General features: G+C 44.6%; 1 protein-coding gene across 1 annotated transcript in view; it reads right to left on the bottom strand.

Moving 5' to 3' along the window:
• Nucleotides 1–18,770, bottom strand: part of LOC107391375 (voltage-dependent T-type calcium channel subunit alpha-1I) — a 374,405-nt gene that overhangs the window by 300,987 nt on the left and 54,648 nt on the right. The window contains exon 2 of the mRNA XM_070549995.1: nt 1,244–1,682. Coding sequence (XP_070406096.1) covers nt 1,244–1,682 — 439 coding nt within the window. The remainder of the gene's footprint in view (nt 1–1,243; nt 1,683–18,770) is intronic.

The following is an 18,770-nucleotide window of genomic DNA, read 5'->3' as shown; positions in this document are numbered from 1 at the left end:
GTTCTGTGTTTGACACATTGTTGTTTTCTTTGTATCTGCTACCTCTTGGTTCGATTTTTAAGAAAATGGGTGACATTTTTACTGCTATGCAGATGATACCCAGGTATACGTGCCTTTTAAGAGGGGCCACAATCATGTTCTCTTTTAGATTGTCTTGTTGAGGTTAGACAGTGGCTGTTCTCTAACTTCCTTCTTTTTAATGATTAAAAAACAGAGGTTGTAGTTTTTGGTCCAAGTACTTTGTCTAGGGTGGGTGCAGTTGACCTTGGTCTTGAAACTAACTGTGGTTTCCCTGGGTGTTGTACTGGATGGGGATCTTGTCTTAACCACAGGAAGATCAGTGTGGTGACTAAATCTAGTTTTTATCAATTGAGAAGGATGGCCAAAGTAAAGATCTTGCTGTCAAAAAATGATTTTGAAACAGTAATTCATGCTTTTATTACATGAAGTCTTGATTACTGTAATTCTTTGTACCTTGGTGTTTCACAGTCCCACTTCTCACGTCTTCAATTGGTGCAGAATGCTGCTGCACAGAAGGACAGAGGTGACAGGGCTTTCTCTGTAGTGGCCCCTAGGCACTGGGATGGGCTGTCTTTGAGCATTAGGTCGGCCTTTCCACTGTCTGGTTTCAAATCTTTTTTGAAAACCTATTTTTATGATTTGGCTTTTAACTCAGCATGAGAGTCTTTTTTGTGTTTTTTGGTGTTAGTTTCTACGCTTTAGTTTTTATGCATTCTCATTATGTGTATTGTTTAAACATTTTTTAATTTCTGTGAAGCTTTTTGGTCAGTTTTATACTTTTGTAAGGTGCTATAAATAAAACTGCCTTGCCTTGCCTGTTCCCAGCATGCACTGCGGGATGACGCCAGAAGAAGACAGAAAATTGCAATAGAGTAATCCAAACAAGTACCAAAGTTACAGATTCTGTCTGCCTTGTATTTTTAAAGAAATTCAAAACAGTTTAAAAGTCCTTCTGCAAAACTCATCATGAGAGGAACAGAATGGGATTTCTTTAGTGTATTGGAGATGAGTGATTAGAGAAGCATTCAAGGGATAATGCCACACTGGACCACAGCTTTAATAACAGTCTGGTGACTTAAAACGTCTTCATACTGCTTTAACTATCTTTTAGAAAAGCTAATCCTAGCCTAGAAGTTGAAGGTAAATGACCGAGCAAATAATGGTGGCCTGGTGACTGATAAACCATACTATCGTCAATCACAAAGTTTACAATAAAGGATATGGACTGGTGACCATACGGATGCACAAGCTGCGGGGACAAGTCGTCTGTTTAAGGCAGAAGAAGACCACAGGTACCAGCTCAGGATAGGGTACAACCAACACACTGGCGTTACTGCTCCCATCCTCCTTATCACCATCCCTCTCACATTCCTCCTCTTCTTCCTCTGCCATCTCTTGCTCCTTTTCTTCCTCCTCAATCTTCTCTTCTCGAATAATCCCTTCATTTTCTACCTCTTCCTTCTCTGCCTCCAATTCCATGGGACATGTGCGGGAGTAAGGGGAGGGCCTGCAGAGGGGTGAGGAGGAAGCACCATTGCGACTGCCCCTGCCTATGGCCGTTGTTACCCTGGAGATTGTTGCCGCTGACGGTGATGATACTGTTGTGGATGTTGCAACACCAGGGCCCTCCTCCTCCTCGCTTGTCATGGCCGCCCAACAATCTGAGATGAAAGAAACAGAAAAACACAGAGAAGTATTTTATTTTACAGAGATTTACAATGAAATGTGGTTCATTACAAAATATATTATACTGGGCAAGATGTTGGATTCAATCATTAAAACGAGACAAAGGGAAAACAACTTTTTGTCTTTACTTTATTATTTTCAGTATTTTCTCTTATTCAGATTTTGTTTATTTCCATTCTTAATGTTTTGTTTCCAGACTCTTTGTATTTAACTTTTTAGTGTCTTCTAAGATTATAGGCTCTCTGTTATTTAGAATGTTTCATTCAGCACCCCAGTCATTCGTCATGTTCCACACCTGTTTTCCATCCATAATCAGCCCAGCTGCTCTCCCTTAACTATCACTCCTAGTTGTTAAATAGTTCGTCCCTCAGGTTAGTTGTTAGAGCCTCCTGCTGCTTCCTTCCAATTATTTAATTCTGCCTCTAATCACTGGATCATTCATCATTCTTTTGTTTGTTTTCATTCATTCATTAAAATTCTCTCTTTGCTTCAAAGCCTGCATCTGTGTTCCACCATTCAACATGACGGTGTTTGCATTGTGGGCTACCGTACTACAAAAAAGCAAAAAGTGTTGGTTCCAGCTGCACCAAGATTTCAGATTAGCCTTTTGCACATCTACATTGGGGACTATATGAACCATTTCTAACTTTTTGCCAGAGATGCATTTTAATTGGTAAAATATCTCTTTAATGCCTTATTTCTAAACCAATGCAAAGGCTTACAGGTCAAGAAAAGACCGCTGATTTTCTAATTGTCTGCTCCTTTGTTGGTTCAGGAGTAGCTAGTGTGTATCTCCAGCGGATAATAAGGCTAATTTAGTTCCCAAGTTTTCAGAATAGCTGCAAAAAATGGGATAGTTATGGGCATTTTCTCAGTCATTTGTAAGTAGTTAAGATTTGGGCACAAGAGGCATACCAATTTGAAACAGCTCCAATCAAATCCTAAAGAAAACCAAATGAAATGAATAAAAGACTATTGATTAGAAGCAATATGAACAATAGAAATGAAAAAAAAATTTTTAAATGTGCTCTTGAAATATTTAGTGGTAAACCGCCCCTCATATAAAATCTGAAATGTATTACTCGCTCAATAAACATGTTTTTCATTACGATTGTATTTAATTCATGCTTATTTTTAAATGGCCAAACCTCCTATGCTTGGAAAATAAGACGGCAAAGGAAAGGGATTTTTTAAATAAGCTATGAGAGAATTGTTATTTTAGCCATTTGTAAGATTACAATGTTTGACGCAGAATTTCAATAAAGGCCTGACAGAAACGTATTTGCAAAGCAGAGAAAATACAAACCCAATGTTACCGAATCTAAAACACTTACAGAAATATTGATTTCTGTAAATGTTTTCAAGTGAGTTTTCTGTCTGGCTTAAAAGTTAATACCCAGTTTATTTAAAAAATGCTAAATTTTGTTGAATAGTTTTGTTCCAATTTTTTAAAGATATGTTTGCTTAAAATGTATCAATTTTTCATATGTTAGAAAGATGCAGTGTTAAAACGGGTTCATTAAATAATTGATTCATCAATAATAATTACCCAAAACTTTGCAACGTACTTGAATTTTATTCCTCAGAATCTGACAAAATCTTTAACTCCCCCATCTTTGTTGCCTTTTTTTCAAATTATTGTCTAATTTTAATTTTATGTACTGCAAAAAAAGAAATCTCCACATATGTTCTGAAAACAAACAAACAAAAATAAAATAAATAAATAAACAATACAATCTACAATGCATTTGGGGGACTGCAAAGACGGCGTCAGTTACACAGCAATAACTACATCTCCCGTTTGTGCTCAGGGATCCGACCAACCCTTCTGGTAATAAAGGTTATTTAAAATGCAAAGAGCAGGAGCAGGTGAAATATTCTGCTCATTAAGATGGGTTGGAATGGACTAGCTGCTTTTTACTGTGGGTATTAGCATTCCTTTTGGCTTCACAGACAGGGATGCAGCTGATGGAAATCGCCCTTTACAGCACGGCTCTTTTTATTGTTAACAAAAGGTTTCAAACTTGGCCACTGCTGAGGGGCTTTTAGAAGCCAGACATGTTTCTGTACATGCAGTAATACCATTAGGTAGGAATTCACTTATTTGCAGCACTTTTACCAGTAATACTCATTGGCCACTTTATTAGGTACATGGTGTACTTTACACATGTTAAAACCAATCAATGGCTGATCAGCCAGCCCACATGAAAGCAACATTGCAGTTTGGCATAAAAACCTCTTGCCAAAGTTAAAACTGAGCATCAGAAAGGGGGAAAATATACTGTAGTGTCATTGGTTATTAGTGTGAGATAGACTGACCAGAGAAATGACTAATCCACTTGGGAGTTTTATACCATAATTTTTTTTCTAGAACCATTTAAAGAGACTGGACCTAGAAAAAGAAAAATCCAGTGAGCCATAGTTGTGTGGTAAAATAGCTGGTGAGTGTTTAAGAAGACATTTAAAATATATTTTTAAGATGAAGATTGAATACCAAAACTCATGAATCAACACTTAAGTCAGATATAAACAATTATTTAGGTTTTTCTCAAATAGTGATGACAAAGTATTCTTCCAAAAGCATTGGGTCGTTCAAAATGACCAAGCTCCAAAAGTTAATTGTGACATAATTTACATTTTTTATCCAGTTGAATAAATTCTGCTGCCTGTGACCTGGAAAATGAAGAACTCCCATATCCCTTGATATGAAATTCTGCGCTCAAATTGAAAGTTCAAGTGCTCAATTTCTGGCGCTTTAATTCTTCCACGCCTCCAGAGTGCCAAAACTTCCAACAGCCGAGCGAGCAGAATCAGAAACCGAGCGCGCAGAAAGGCTGCCACACGCGCAGTGAGGCTGCCGCGCGCATGTTTTCCTCTGCTGTGTGCTCGTTGGCCAACGCGCGCACGCAGGTTTGTCACTTGTGCACTTCCTTGTGCGCTCACAGACACAGTTTGCTCCCTCTCAGTGTACAAATGACCTCCTTGCCATGTATATCTTCACTCATGGAGGTTGTATCTTCCACGCGCGAGTCCCGTTCGCATGTGCGATGTGGACAATACGCGTGCACAAGATATGGCGGAATTCTGACGCCATACATTTAGCAATGTGGGAGGGTTAAAGAAATGATCTTTTTCAGTCAACCGTGCCTTTAAGAAAAACAGCCTCAGAGTTATCATTGGATACATAATGGACACCAAAGGAACATACAGAGTATGCAGATTTAGTAGGCCTGGAGGCAATTTAAGGCACAGCATTGAAGTGAAACAGTTAAACAATGACTACAGTGAACACACAAACACACACACCGTGCCTGTCAATGACAGTGTCAAAACCTAACAGCTAGCTGTTTTGGTGTGACCCATAACCTCATTTATATTTGTCCTGAAGGTCTAAAGGCCTGCAGCCTCAGTAAGACTTCCAAACACATAAACCCAAACTCATTCTGTCTAAGCTTTAAGATAGAAATGAGAAGACAAACTCATCAGGACAACACCCACATCCATGTGGTTTCAGGTAAACACACACATCCTAGTGCAGGCACTAAAAACTCATCATGATGTTGGCTAAAGCCTGATTTATGCTTCTCCGTCTGCGTCAGTGCGGAGACACGCAACGCCATTATCCGTCCTTGCGTAGGGCACGCAAGTACGTACGGAGTCGAGCCCACTTTTTTAAACATCCGTCGAACGAGACGGATTACGCAAGCTTGTGATTGGTCAGGACGCCGCTGTTGTTTACAGCGCCGCCATTGCAAAGAGAGCTGAGTTTAACTAGCGGCAGACACGGAGAAGCTTGAAGAATACCTCGTGAAAAAACTCTAAAAATATGAACGTTTCATTCTCCCGTGACTGGAGGAGTGAAAAGATGCGCAGCAAGCGTTTTATTTGTGGACGGAAATGACAGGAAACGTGGGTTTAGAGGTGGGGAGCGCATGAAGAGGTGGGAGAATGAGACAAATATGTCCGTGTTAAAAGTCTCTTATGTACACAAAAAACACAAAATAAACACACGATCGTGGACCGATACATGACAGGATACCACAGAACAGCGCTACGCCCTCTGCTGTCCTGCCGGGCAATTGCTTTGCAACACTCTCCAGGAGACGGAGAAGTATGAGAGCAAAACGCTTCCGTCAATCCGTGCGTGTCTGTCCCTTGCGGAGCTGACGGAGAAGCATAAACCAGGCTTAAGTCAGATGCAAAGTTTTAAGGAGACCCACCATAACAGCACTGCCCCCACAATCCCCTCCTGACATTCCCATCAGCCTTTGGGGCACTGAGGCTCTGATATTTAAACAAACAGACAAACGAGTGCATGTTCCGGTACACTCTGAGTCTAGACACTTGTTTGGTTCAACAGCAACTTTTAAAGACTTTTTTTTATTTGCCTGGTTAAGGATTCTGTTCCCTGTTGAATTCTGTCACAAACCTTGAATGACGGTTTTACTTCTTCCATAATCTACTGTAATAAGATCTTGGTAGTGAAAAGGCCATTCGGGATCATCTGGGAATAATTCTGCCTAACTCGATCCGCTCTTCCAGCAATGAGAACAAGAAGCAGCTGACTGATTATTCAAGCAGTTTTTAAAAGAAAACTAGAATTTAGCAAATAACTAGTTGTAGTGGTGAAGGCAAACACATTGATTGCGTTCTTGTGTCATATGTACATTTTTAAAACTGTTAAGTCTCAATTTCCCTCTGGGATTACTGAATTTCCCTCTGGGATTACTGAATTTCCCTCTGGGATTACTGAATTTCCCTCTGGGATTAATACAGTATTTCTGAATTGAATTCAACTCTAATCATGCTCTATTTGGAGACCTAAATGAGAGTGCCGTGCAGGAGACAGCTCAATAATGAACTGTTTTAGATGAAATGTGTGACTCACTCCAGTATAAAGTATGACTGTTTTTCTATAAACAAGAGAAGACTGAACAAAAGAAAATCCATCCATCAGTCAGCTGATATAAATACAGAGTCCCTCTGGAGATGGTGGGGACTTCAATGGAGAGTCAAGTGCAGTTTTCTATACCACAGCACGATTCAGTAACTAAATGTGCTAATGCATGAATATTGATGCATCTTTATTACTGTTTGCACGATGTTTTTCTGTTTCAAACGTTTAACACTAGAAGTCCCAGAGAAGGGTCATTTAACATTTCTACCTTTGGAACCCAGAGATGGGTCGAGTGACCTGAAGGATTTTAGCTAACATTGTATAATGAGTTGTGAACAGCATCTTTTGTTTTGTAAATAAGGTTTTCCAGGTCCAGCTGTGAGCAAAGACCAGAAGCATTTGTGTCTAAGTCAAGAGGACTGAAATTTCAGCATGAGAAATATACAAAAGAACAACTGTTATTAGTTTCCATGCTTTTTATTTTTGTCATAAAAATTATACAAAAAAATACAAGAAATAAAACAATTTCACACATATTTACACTAAGCTGCAGTGGGGCGCTGCATGTGTGTGTGTGTGTGTGTGTGTGTGTGTGCGTGCGTGCGTGCGCGCGCGCGCGCGTGCGTGCGTGCGTGCGTGTGTGTGTGTGTGTGTGTGTGTGTGTGTGTGTGCGTGCGTGCGTGCGTGCGTGCGAGTGAGTGAGTGCATCAGTCTGCACTGACAGAACATACCTGGCACTGCCAGGGTATGACTCTGGTACATTTGCCACGTGTATATTTGTAGCAGTCAACACATCTCACAGTTGCACACTTGTTTGTGCAACGATGGTTGACCTGACACGTTGCCCTTTGCCAGGGCTGGGTGTGGAAGGTTTTAGCCAAAGCAGTTTCTCCTTGCGTGCCTTCTTCTCACTCACATGACCGTCACCCAGCTCTTTTGCAAGCTCAACCAGGAAGTTCACCCGTCTCTCCTGCACCCCAATGCATGCCTGATAAAGCACATGTGCATTCAGTGCTGCCATGTCAATCATGTTGTGGAACATGGCGACTGGCCATCCGTGTTCCTGCACGCACGCTGTACTCCCGCACCATTTGGTCCATCACATCCACAATGGCCTTAGCCATTGGCTCTCCAGCTGTGGCGTAAGGTTCTATTGGAGTGATATGGAGACATGTCCCCACTTGTTTTTCACACCACACAGTGCCATCTTTTGAGGTCTCGGTCAGCTCACTCCCCATCCGAGCTCTCTTTTTTGGTGGAGTCGTCTCCTCACCTGCAAGAGAAACAATTTTAAATTAACTTTTTGTTTGGTTCTAAATAAAAAGAGATAGGCAGGAAATGAAAATAGGTAGTTTGAGAAATCTAACCTGAAGACAGCTCAGAGTCCGAGTCTGGTTGTCTTCTCCATCTGAGTCACAAGGGTTGGCCTTGCTCACGATCAGTTCCAATGCCTGTTGAGTGGTTAGCCTCCTTTGCATTTTGTTTCTTGTCAACAAAATAGGTGAAGCAGTCACCTATTTATCCTCCACAGCACTAAAGGCTGCATGCAAATTTCTGTAGCTGTTGCTCAGGACAGCCCTGCAAAAAAATGCAGCTGGGGGATGGGCAGACACTCTCAGGAGCAGCTTACACTCAGTCATTTTGAACCAACTTATCCCCAACTTTTGAACAAGTTTAAGTTGATTTACAGGTTTTTTTGTTTCAATTAGTTTGGCTCATTTCTCGAAACTGAGATGACATTCTCAAAATTCAAGGTGTATCTGGCAAAATCCTCTATATGGTTGAGCGAAGCACCATGGAACAGCAGCAAAATGCCATATCTCTACCAAAACAGTGAAAACTTCGCTGATGTTTTCATGTCTCATGTTTCGAGTCCTCTCACATTTGGCAAAATGACCTGGATAATGTGGCACAACATCATGTGACTTTTGTGTGAATTCATCTCTCCTCCCCCCCTGCTGATTCCTCTGGCAGTGGCCACATTTACAAATGAAGGGATGCTAATTGGAGCTATCAGAGTCATCCGTGTGGACTAAGGGTCTTTTGACCCTGCTTCAGGACTTCAGGGGGTATGTTGAAATTCTTGGGACTTCCGTACCGTATTCTGCCACGAATGAGGAACTGGTGAAAGCCATTGAGGGGGGTGTGGTCTACCACTGCCTCGGTCCGCCAGGAGATACCTCTTTCAGAAGCGTTTTCCTAACAGGAAGTGTGGATGAAATACATCTCCACCCAGGCATTGACCCTCACTTTAAGTCTGTTTAAACTGGCGTTTGGATGAACATTTAATAAAGTTACATTCAAATGAATGTGATGATGTCATTCACTTTCACTTGTAACCTTTCAAATGTTGTAGCAAAAATAATGCTCCTCATCTTTATCTTTCTTTTTTTAACTGGAAGTGAAGTGTTGCTTTTACACAAAACACGCCGGAACGTAAAAAGTTGAGATGGGTAACCAGAAGAGCTTTTTTCACACACTGTGTGGGAAGATTATTTTTTATGATATGATAATAAATCACTCACAGTAAATCAGGTTCAGGCTTTAAATGTGTCTGTCATGTGTTTAATATAATCTTATCAAGGAATCAGAGATACTGGTGTGTGCGGTGTTACCACGGCAACCCCAATAAACTGCTAGTGGCTGCTTTAACAGCTCTTTTGAGAAATGGCATCCTGGGGAACGATGTGGTTACTTCAACCACTTTAAACAACTTTAGAGCTTTTTTCTGGCTGTTGGCAAATTACAAATGTCGGCGCTGCAGTACTAGCTCGCAGGAGATACGGCAACCCCACACTCACAATCCCCACAGCCATCTGGATATGAAATGTTTCAGTATAACTTTCCTACGACAAAGTACTTTAACACAGAGGTACTTATCCTCAGGACATTCCCATACAACATGAATTATTGGTTGACTGATTGGTTGATTGATTGCTTAATTGAATATTTTATATCTCCTCCTTGAACCGTCACCTTATCGTGGTGGAGGAGTTTGAGTGCCCTAATGATCCTAGGAGCTATGTTGTCTGGGGCACTTAGTGCCCCTGGTAGGGTCTCCCATGACAAATTGGTCTTAGGTGAAGGGTGAGACAAAGAACGGTTCGAAGGATCTTTCATGGCAGTTAAAACGAAGAGTCGGAGTACCCGGCCCGGAGGGTTACCGGGGTCCCACCCTGGAGCCAGGCCTGGGGTTGGGGCCCGTGAGCGAGCGCCTGGTGGCCGGGCTTTCACCCATGGGGCCCGGCCGGGCCCAGCCCGAACCGGATACATGGGCTCGTCCAACTGTGGACCCACCACCCGCAGGAGGAACATGAAGGGTCCGGTGCAATGTGAATCGGGTGGCAGACCAAGGCGGGAGCCTTGGCGGTCCAATCCCCGGACAAGAAAACTAGTTTTTGGGACATGGAACGTCACCTCGCTGGCGGGGAAGGAGCCGGAGCTTGTGGCAGAGGTTGAGCGGTACCGGCTAGATATAGTCGGACTCACCTCAACACATAGCATTGGCTCTGGAACCCGAGACCTGGAGAGGGGTTGGACACTCTACTTTGCTGGAGTTGCTCCGGGTGAGAGGCGGAGGGCTGGGGTTGGCTTTTTGTTAGCCCCGAGACTCTCTGCCTATGTGTTGGGGTTTACCCCGGGGGACAAAAGGGTAGCTTCCTTGCGCCTTCGGGTCGGGGAACGGGTCCTGACTGTTGTTTGTGCTTATGGGCCAAATATCAGTTCAGAGTACCCACCCTTTTTGGAGTCCCTGGGACGAGTGCTGGATAGTGCTCCATCAGGGGACTCCATTGTCCTGCTGGGGGACTTCAATGCTCACGTGGGCAATGACAGCTTGACCTGGAGGGGTGTGATTGGGAGGAACGGCCCACCTGATCAGAACTCGAGCGGTGTTTTGTTATTGGACTTCTGTGCAAGCCGCAGTTTGGCCATAACGAACACCATGTTCGAACATAAGGATGCCCACCGGTACACTTGGTACCAGGGCAGCCTAGGTCACAGGTCGATGATAGATTTTGTAGTCGTATCATCTGACCTGCGGCCGTATGTTTTGGACACCCGAGTGAAGAGAGGGGCGGAGCTGTCAACTGATCACCACCTGGTGGTGAGTTGGATCAGATGGCAAGGGAACATGCCGCGTAGACCTGGCAGACTCAAACGCATAGTTAGGGTCTGCTGGGAACGCCTGGCAGAAGAACCTGTCAAGACGGTCTTCAACTTCCACCTCCGGCAGAGCTTTGACCACGTCCCGAGAGCAGTGGGGGACATTGAGTCCGAGTGGGCCTTGTTCCACTCTGCGATTGTCGAGGCGGCTGTTGCTAGCTGTGGTCGTAAGGTGGCCGGTGCCAGTCGTGGTGGCAACCCCCGTACCCGCTGGTGGACACCAGAGGTTCGGGGAGCCGTCAGGCTGAAGAAGGAGGCCTACAGGGCGTGGCTGGTCTGTGGGTCTCCGGAGGCAGCAGACAGGTACCGGATAGCCAAGCGGGGTGCAGCAGTGGCAGTTGCCGAGGCAAAATCTCGGGCGTGGGAGGAGTTTGGTGAGGCCATGGAGAAAGACTATCGATCGGCTCCAAAGAGGTTCTGGCAAACTGTCCGGCGCCTCAGGAGAGGAAGGCAGCAACTCGCTCACACTGTTTACAGTGGGGATGGGGAGCTGCTGACGTCAACTGAGGCTATAGTCGGACGGTGGAAGGAATACTTTGAGGAGCTCCTCAATCCCACCAATGCGCATTCCGAGGAGGAACCAGAGCTGGGAGGCCTGGGGATGGACTGTCCGATCTCGGGGGCAGAAGTTGCTGAGGTAGTCAAACAACTACACAGCGGCGGAGCCCCGGGGGCGGATGAGGTTCGTCCTGGGTATCTCAAGGCTATGGATGTTGTAGGGCTGTCATGGTTGACACGTCTCTACAACATTGCGTGGTCATCGGGGGAAGTTCCTAGGGAGTGGCAGACCGGGGTGGTGGTCCCCATCTTTAAGAAGGGTGACCTGAGGGTGTGTTCCAACTATAGGGGGAACACACTCCTCAGCCTCCCTGGAAAGGTCTACTCCAAGGTACTGGAGAGGAGGGTCCGATCGATAGTTGAATCTCAGATAGAGGAGGAGCAATGTGGTTTTCGTCCAGGCCGTGGAACTGTGGACCAGCTCTATACCCTTGCAAGGGTGATGGAGGGGGCATGGGAGTTTGCCCAACCAATCCACATGTGCTTTGTGGATTTGGAGAAGGCTTATGACCGTGTCCCCAGGGGCACCCTGTGGGGGACGCTCCAGGAGTATGGGGTGGGTGGCTTTCTGTTAAGGGCCATTCAGTCCCTTTACCAGAGGAGCGTGAGTTTGGTCCGCATAGCCGGTAGTAAGTCGGACCTGTTCCCAGTGAGGGTTGGACTCCGCCAGGGCTGCCCTTTGTCACCGGTTCTGTTCATCACTTTCATGGACAGAATTTCTAGACGCAGCCGTGGTGTGGAGTGTGTCGAGTGTGGTGGCAGGAGAATCTCGTCTCTGCTTTTTGCGGATGATGTGGTCCTCCTAGCTTCATCCAGCTCTGACCATCAGCTCTTGCTGGGTAGGTTCGCGGCCGAATGTGAAGCGGCTGGGATGAGGATCAGCACCTCCAAATCTGAGACCATGGTTCTCGACCGGAAAAGGGTGGCTTGCCACCTCCGGGTCGGGGGAGAGATCCTACCTCAAGTGGAGGAGTTTAAGTATCTCGGGGTCTTGTTCACGAGTGAGGGTAGGAGGGATCGGGAGATCGACAGGCGGATTGGTTCGGCGTCTGCAGTGATGCGGACGCTGAGCCGATCTGTCGTGGGGAAGAGGGAGCTGAGCCAGAAAGCCAGGCTCTCGATTTACCGGTCGAGCTACGTCCCAATCCTCACCTATGGTCATGAGCTTTGGGTAATGACCGAAAGAACGAGATCGCGGATACAAGCGGCCGAAATGAGTTTCCTCCGTAGGGTGGCCGGGCTCAGCCTTAGAGATAGGGTGAGGAGCTCGGACATTCGGGAGGGACTCGGAGTAGAACCGCTGCTCCTCCGGATCGAAAGGAGCCAGTTGAGGTGGTTTGGGCATCTGGTCAGGATGCCTCCTGGACGCCTCCCCGGGGAGGTGTTTCGGGCATGTCCTGCCGGCAGAAGGCCCCCGGGCCGACCCAGGACACGTTGGAGAGGTTACATCTCCAATCTGGTCCGGGAACGCCTTGGGGTCCTGCCGGAGGAGCTGGTGGACAAGGCCGGGGAGAGGACGGCCTGGAGCTCCCTAATTGGGATGCTGCCCCCGCGACCCGGACCCGGATAAGCGGAGGAAGACGACGACGACGACGAATATTTTATATACTTCAATAGCTAATTAAGGTGACAAAGGTACCCATTTAACTCATTTATGTGTAGATTGAAATGTTAAGACCTTCATTGAAAAGGACAAAACTTTAAAACTTTCAAGCAAAATAAAGAAACTAATAAGTTGAATTTCTTCTTTTGGACATTACACACATTCTGCTGTTTTTGTTTTCATTTTGATTTTCACACCTGAATGACCACACGTCTCCTGGTTTTCTGATCAAACCCACAGGAGGGGCTGATAGTGGCCTCTACCATGACAAAAGCCGGTTTCATAAATCCACTGCAGCTCTGCTGTTTCAGTTTCTTAAGGGGTGGGATGTGAAGACGCAAATGTCAGCTGCATTCGTTCCGGACTTCCAGAGATTTGTTTTTTCGCTCAGCCTGTTCAATAATAATTCAGGAAGATCAGGTGGTGAGACAAAGCACAAATATAGGAGCAAATCTAAAGCAAATCATAAGAGTGAAGAAGTAAGGAACAGCTGATATTTAGGTTTTAGACTTCTTGCTGTGTGCTGACTTCCACTTTCACATCAACAACGTGGATGCAAATCTAAATCATATTTATATCAATACAGAACTTAGAGTGCAGACTTTCAATAAAGGAAACACAACAAAACGAACACGATGCACTTTTAATCACACCCATTTGTCTCTGCTTTAGACAGATGCTCTGCTGCATCTCCTCACATTTATTTCACTTTGTGAAAAACCTCCCACCTGACCAGGATCGGCAGATAAAAGCTGAACCAAATGGATTGATTAGTCATCTAATGTGAACACGTGGACCAAATCCAACCTCAAACAAGACAAGATGATTCACAACAGATATTTAACTAAGAAGAAAATTAGAAGATAAACAGTTCAAATAACCAACATTAGGACAAAGAAATCCTGATTCCTGATATGTTAAAAATGTTTTACCAGAGAAGAATGAAAGGCTGGCTAACAGAGTTTTGTTGGGTACTGCTAAAGTCTCAGGTGGTTTATCCACTAAGGAATTCCATTAAAAAGAATTTGGTAACTTTCTGAAAGCTTACCAGGAAAGCTGCTGACAAAAGAGGCTCTGCACTCAGTCATACCATACCCCGGTAGACCAGTCTAATTAATCAGATGTGCCCAGTGGGGACGACATGTACTCACTGTGTCAGCTTGTGCACTAGTTGTGACTGAATACGTCTGCTTCTGGTCATCTCTCCTGTCAGCTAACTGCAGACTGGGTTTGAGCCACAAGGCTTCTATCTACACACACCAATTAGTTTATCTTTTTTTAGTAAGTAAGTAAGTAAAAGTTTATTTATGTAGCACCTTTGACAGATATAAATCACAAAGCGCTGTACAACATGATAAAGATCAGGGCAAATACCTCTAACCAATACAAACATCAGAAAAACAAGAGCAGTGATTAACGTAGAAAATAAAATCATGAGTATAAACAAAGTGAAGGTGTGAACCCGAACAAAGCCATCTTTATCCTTTTTTAGTCATTTTTTTATCAGATCCCAACAGAAGAGAAGCTGCTGAGCAAAAATAGGTTTGGCGGAAGACTGTAAAGAAAAAAATATTTTACTTTACTTCTCTGCAGTATTCACCTCTGAAACGCTCCCATCTCATATAAACGACACTTATGCTGGCCTTTGGATTTGTTTTATTCAGCGTTGGTACCAGTTACGGCTTCAGTGCTTTTTTAAAGCATTTTAACTTTGTTGTTGGCACCAGGAGTGTTTTTATGCTCATGGTGTACTTCTCATGGTGAGCGTGTATGTGTGTGTGTGCCAGCTCTGTAGGTGTTGCTATTTGGCAGGAGTTGATGCACCTACATGAGGTTTGTATCCACGTGTAAACTGTCTCTGTCCATTTTAATATCAACAAGCCTGAGTGTGTGTTTGGCACAGGATCTTCCTATAGAAGAGCAGATCAGACCAGTGCAACACAAACTGGTCATGTCGAAGTTAGTTTGATTAGATATTTAAAACCTTTGTGTGAAATAAAATGCCGGCTTTTTCTGTATTAAGCTAATTTATTTGGGCATCGAGGAAGCTTTTGAATGTGAGCTGATTACATGAAATATGTAAGAACTGGTTTTATTTATAAAAAGAAGGGGGTGGTTCTTCTAGCACAAAAAGATGCAGAGCTCTCAACATTGGCAGATTTTCACTCACAATATTATCTGCATTTCTCATTTGAAGCTAGGGCTCTAATTCCATTTTTTTAAGTTACTTGAAGAGACGGTGTGTAGTACTTACCATTTTTCTCTGAAAATATCCATTGAAATATTGTAAAAAATGAATTAAATGATGCCCAGTTGTTGAAAAATGTTGGTGGTTTTGTAACATTTAACCATACAAATCAGGTCTAAAATACATGGGAGCGAGTCAGAGGCCCAATCCTAATACTCAAATTCATGTTGGTCTGTGAAATTAAAGCTAACTGTGAAAGGGGTGAGAGGAGAATTAATTTGTATGTTCTATGACGCATTATGTTGATATTAATATTAATGTTAATGATTGCAGCTGGTAATATCCCCTTCCATCCATTCATCCATTTTCATCCGCTTATCCAGAGTCGGGTCGTGGGGGCAGTAGCCTAAGGCGAGAGGCCCAGACTTTCCTCTCCCCAGCCACTTGGGCCAGCTCCTCCGGGGGAATCCCAAGGTGTTCCCTGGCCAACGTGTCCTGGGTCTACCTTTAGGTCTCCTCCCGGTTGGACGTGCCCGGAAAACCTCACCAGGGAGGCGTCCAGGCATCATCCTGACCAGATGCCAGAGCCACCTCAACTGGCTCCTCTCGATGTGGAGTAGCAGCAGGTCTACTCCGAGCCCCTCCCAGATGACCGAGCTTCTCACCCTATCTCTAAGGGAGAGCCCAGCCACTCTTCAGGAAAAACTAATTTCGGCCGCTTGTATCCACGATCTCGTTCTTTCGGTAACTACCCAAAGCTCATGACCATAGGTGAGGGTAGGAACGTAGATCGACCGGTAAATCGAGAGCTTCACCTTCTGACTCAGCTCTCTCTTCACCACGACAGACCGGTACAACGCCCGCATCACTGCAGATGCAGCACCAATCCGCCTATCGATCTCACACTCCAGTTTTCCCTCACTCGTGAACACGACCCCGAGATACTTAAACTCCTCCACTTGGGGCAGGACCTCATCCCTGACCCGGAGAAGGCATTCTACCCTTTTCTGAATCAAGACCATGGTCTCAGATTTAGAGGAGCTGATTCTCATCCCAGCTGCTTCACACTCGGCTGCGAACCGCTCCAGCGAAAGCTGAAGATCACGTTCTGATGAAGCCAACAGGACCACATCATCTGCAAAAAGCAGAGACCTGATCCTCAGGCCACCAAAACAGATGCCCTCCACACCTTGGCTGTGCCTATAAATCCTGTCCATAAAGGTTATGAACAGAATCGGTGACAAAGGGCAGCCTTGGCGGAGTCCAACTCTCACTGGGAACGAGCCTGACTTACTGCCGGCAATGCAGACCAAGCTCTGACACCGGTCATACAGGGACCTAACAGCCCGTATCAGAGGGCCTGATACCCCATACTCCCTGAGTACCCCCCACAGGGCCCCTCGAGGGACGAGGTCAAACGCCTTCTCCAAATCCACAAAACACATGTAGACTGGTTGGGCAAAGTCCCACGCACCCTCCAGGATCCCCCTAAGGGTATAGAGCTGGTCCAGTGTTCCACGGCCAGGACAAAAACCACATTGCTCCTCCTGAATCTGAGGTTCAACAATCCGACGGACCCTCCTCTCCAGAACCCTGAATAGACCTTACCAGGAAGGCTCAGGAGTGTGATCCCCCTGTAGTTGGAACACACCCTGCGGTCCCCCTTTTTAAATAAGGGGACCACCACCCCGGTCTGCCAGTCCAGTGGGACTGCCCCCGATGTCCACGCGATATTGCAGAGCCGCGTCAGCCAACACAGCCCCACAACATCCAGAGCCTTAAGGAACTCCGGGCGGATCTCATCCACCCCTGGAGCCTTGCCACAGAGGAGCTTTTAAACCACCTCAGTGACCTCAGCACCAGAGATTTGACAGACCAACCCAAAGTCCCCAGACTCTGCTTCCTCACTGGAAGACGTTTCGGTGGGATTGAGGAGGTCTTCGAAGTATTCTGCCCACCGATCCACAACGTTCTGAGTAGAGGTCAGCAGCACACCGTCCCCACTATCTATCTATAGATAGTGTTGGTAGCGCACTGCCCCCGAGGCGCCGGATGGTGGACCAGAATCTCCTCAAAGCCATACGGAAGTCTTGCTCCATGGTCTCACCGAACTCCTCCCATGCCCAGGTTTTTGCCTCAACGACCACCGAAGTGGGATTGAGAGTGCTATACCCTTTCCCAACCTAATTGGATATTAAATGTGCTGCTTTCAATAAAATCCTAATAATTGGTTTATACGTCTATTCAGAAGCGTTTTCCCTTCATAAGTATGACTTAGTTTTTTTTTTATAATCATACAGAGAATTTAAGATGAATAAGATTGCTTTGACAACTATTATTGCATTTTTTCCATGAAACATCCCTTTTGAAAACCTTGATTACTTCTTAAATACCTTTTAAAAATTGATTGGATTAAAATTTACTGACTTAAAACAAGTCAGTCTGTCTTAATGCAATTCTATGGTTTTGATAGACATCTGAGAGAAGATGTATTCAAAAACTCTAAGAATAACAGGATGAATCATATTCTTATTTGAAGCTCAAAGAGAGGGAGACATGGGGCAATAGGTAGGAAGACACAACTAACACAAGATGTCAGTTCAAGGCGTAGTGACATGGAAAACACGGCAGGATGCTTATGCGAGGCACCAGTCTGCAGCGAGTGTTGCAGGGGGCAAACAGTTGGTCTTCAAACAGAGAGCCGCATGAACAAGATGGCTGGTTGAGAGCCTTTTGAATAATTCAGCTCCTTGCTTATCTTGTTAGTGGCACTGCTTTAGCTCGTCCGTGTCCTCCTTTGGCTGAACCAGGAACCTGAGTGTCAGCAAAGGTACAATGTGTGCTTAAGTGTGTCTGAACTTTGATTCATTGCGTAAAAATCAGCATGACAAGAAGTTTGATGTGGAACATTTAATGATGAATATTTCCAGTAACAAAGGATTTTGGCCAAGGCTTCTTTAATCCCAAACAAACTACCCTGTACCTTTAGGTGACTGGCAGTCCTCAATGATTTAAATGTTTCTTCATGAAATTTACTGACAGGAAACAAATGGTCATCTGGACGTATTGAGACCAATAAAAAGGGCATATATAAAATTAAGGTAGACCAGGGCAAAAGTGAGAGACTGGGAGAAAGAAAAAGAGCTCAAGGCATTGGTGAACTGAGGCTTTTATAAACTAATCAGGCTTTTAAAGTAACTAAATCATTTTTTAAACTCTAAGCTAGAGCTGTAAAGTTGATCTCAGAGATTGATGAGCTAGAAACTTGCCTAGTTTCGTATTTAACACCACTCTGCAGCCCTCTGCTGGCCAGATACTGCGTTTAACAGATTTGTGGGGTGGGTAGGAGCCCTATAGGGGGAGCTCTTTACCTGCATTATGGCTGTTATGCTAGCAGTTAGTTTTCTTCATTTTGTGAATCGTCAATAAAAGCACAAGAAGAGGACGTTTGCCATTTCTGTTGGCGTCATAGTAGCTTTTTTTAAATCAAAATCAATGGCCTTGTCAATTCTGTCAATTGACCAAATTCCTTCTAATTCCAGAGTAGTTAGGTGGGAAAAAACTAATTGCACATGGGCTTCTGCATTATAACTGTTGGTTTATTTATGTTAAATAATTAATTGTACCTGTATCAGTTGGAAAGATCTTTCAAC

Source organism: Nothobranchius furzeri, chromosome 4, assembly GCF_043380555.1.
Source record: "Nothobranchius furzeri strain GRZ-AD chromosome 4, NfurGRZ-RIMD1, whole genome shotgun sequence".
Classification (NCBI taxonomy): Eukaryota; Metazoa; Chordata; class Actinopteri; order Cyprinodontiformes; family Nothobranchiidae; genus Nothobranchius; species Nothobranchius furzeri.
Note: the sequence above shows the minus strand (reverse complement) of the source record. Positions and strands in the feature narration are given on the sequence as shown.